The sequence below is a fragment of the Myotis brandtii genome, unplaced genomic scaffold (assembly GCF_000412655.1).
Source record: "Myotis brandtii unplaced genomic scaffold, ASM41265v1 scaffold579, whole genome shotgun sequence".
Lineage (NCBI taxonomy): Eukaryota > Metazoa > Chordata > Mammalia > Chiroptera > Vespertilionidae > Myotis > Myotis brandtii.
In genome coordinates this window covers 1,068,605-1,071,060 of record NW_005370171.1, presented here as the reverse complement: position 1 = coordinate 1,071,060, position 2,456 = coordinate 1,068,605, and the positions used below count along the sequence as shown (strand labels likewise).

The window sequence follows — 2,456 nt, the reverse complement described above, 5'->3', positions numbered from 1 at the left end:
TCCCGTGGTGTCTGTCTGTCCCGTGGTGTCTGTCTGTCCCGTGGTGTCTGTCTGTCTCTTTCCGTCTCTCGGTCTCTGTCTGCCTGTTGATCGCCTGTGTTCTCTGTGTTGGCTCCTTTGTCTCTGTCTCCCAGCCTCATGTCTCTCTGTGTCTCCCTCAGTCTCAGGCTCTGGGTCCCTCTTAGTCCGCGGTCCCTCCCGGGGTCTCTGTCTGGGGGTGTCTGCCCCGCGTGCCCGGGTCCGGGCGGGTCTCCCTGACGCCCCCCCCCCGCCCCGCCCCGCAGCGCGCCCTGTACCAGTCCTCCCACGTGGACGAGAACGACGTGCAGACCGTGTCGCACAAGTGCCTGGTGGTGGGCCTGGAGCAGTACGAGCAGATGCTCAAGACCAAGAAGCACCAGGACAGCGAGGGCCTGTACTACCTGGCGGGCACCTACGAGCCCACCACCGGCATGATCTTCTCCACGGACGGCGTGCCCGTGCTCCACCAAGAGAAAACACAAGGACCAAAGCCACAACCGGACACCTATTCTGTCACAGTTCTGAGAGGTCACAACAGGGTTTCTTTCTCTATGAGAAAAGCGTTTTTAAAACATTGTCATTTGCTAATGTTAACACTTTTTATGGTCTAAGATTTTCAAGAGGAAAAGTGTGAGGAATACAGGTGTTACAGTTATAGCCCAGTCAAAAAAGCTAGCAACTGGCTTTCAGAAATGCATGACCTACATTCATCAAAACTTGCCCCTGGTATTAAGAAAACTAAAGGAAAGATAAGGAGGGGGCTGCGTGCCCTGAGACCCCGGCCAGGGCCCACCCACCTGGTGCAGACCCTCACACTACAGACAACCCCATGGTGCTGAAACCCTGGCGGCCAGCCCGAGGGAGGCGGCAGTTCTTACCTGTACAGTTTTATTGTACCGAGGCGTTCCCCTGTATCATACACCCTTAAATGGAGTCCACTTTTTAATTATATATGAAGATAAATATATATAAATATATATAAATATAAACTTTTTAAAACTGTGAAAAAATAGCTATGAAATTATAAAAAAACGAAAACACACACATACACACACAAAACTATTACAGATGTCCCCATTGACCCCTTCTAGCCCGCACTGCCCCCAGGCCCTAGGCCTTCACCACACTATATTGTTAGTTTCAAATGAATGAATATTTTACAATTTTCCAGGTGTACTGTACGCGCCCCCACAGGGAGGAGTTGGAGAGAGCAGAGGCTGAGGGGCCCAGAGCCCCAGGGCGGCCTGCAGAGCACTTAGCCCCGCTCCCTAGGGAGGCGGAGGCCTGTCCAGACAATCTTAAGGGAAAGAAAAGCCAGACTTCGGTTTTATCTTTTGGGGGAATTATTGTTTAATTTGTTTAGTTTCTTTTGGAATTTTGTTTGTTGGCGAATTCTGTGTGATCTTTTTCATAAAAAGCAAAAAAGAAAAGAAAAAGCTGTAATTGGAAAGCGCGTTGTCTGGCGTGGTTCCTTTCGGGGGCTGGCGGGCTCCGCAGGGGGTGGCGGAGGGGGTGGGGGCGCTGGCCTTTCAGGGCACAGGAGCTGGTGTCCGCTGGCCACTGTTCACATTGGCGTTAATTTAAATGAAAGGAAAGCAAAAGTTTGTCAGTTGCACCAGCCATGGTTCCCACAGGTAAAAAGCAGGGCGTTGCTAGCGGCTACCATACCATCCATCAGGCCAGGAAGCTCTCAGGGTCAGAGCGGGGCGGGGCCTGCATTTTCTTGTTCTTTCTTTTTTTAAAAAAATATTTTTAATGATTTCAGAGAAGATGAGGGAGAGAGAGAGACAAACATAAATGATGAGAGAGAGTGTGAGTCGGGTGGCATGCCCCCTACTGCAGATCCAGCCCTCAGTCCGAGCACGTGCCCTGACTGGAATGGAACCAGGACCCTGCAGTCCAAGGGCGATGCTCTATCCACTGAGCAACATTGGCCAGGGCTCATGGATCTTTACTTATATTTGAAACAGAGCTCCCAGCCAGGCTCACACCTGAAGACGATGCTCTGGTCTGAGTGGCCCTGACTCTGCGGGATGGAGGGGGGTTCCCTGCAGGGGTCAGCGCAGGCTTGGCCCTGGTCCTGGCGCTGCCCCCTCCTCTCCCTGAGGTCAACTCCCAGCCGGAGCCTAGAAGGACCTGCCTGACAACCAGGGCACAAACACCGGGGGCATTCTGAGCTTGGCTGTTCCACGGCAGCATGTAGCGGGAACAGGGAGGTTAGAGAGGTTAAATGATGGAAGACAGTGATTAGCCCTAACCATACCCTGAATAGTAAAAACCTAACCCTGACCCTATCCCTATCCCGATCCCTAACCCTAACCCTAATCCTAACCCTAACCCTAACCCTAACCCTAACCCTAACCCTAACCATACCCTGAATAGTAAAAACCTAACCCTGACCCTATCCCTATCCCGATCCCTAACCCTAACCCTAA

General features: G+C 52.0%; 1 protein-coding gene across 1 annotated transcript in view; it reads left to right on the top strand.

Moving 5' to 3' along the window:
• LOC106728261 (trinucleotide repeat-containing gene 18 protein-like) overlaps nt 1-2,456 on the top strand; it is a gene marked incomplete at its 5' end in the record, with an annotated part of 11,391 nt that overhangs the window by 4,043 nt on the left and 4,892 nt on the right. The window contains one exon of the mRNA XM_014549996.1: nt 285-479. Coding sequence (XP_014405482.1) covers nt 285-479 — 195 coding nt within the window. The remainder of the gene's footprint in view (nt 1-284; nt 480-2,456) is intronic.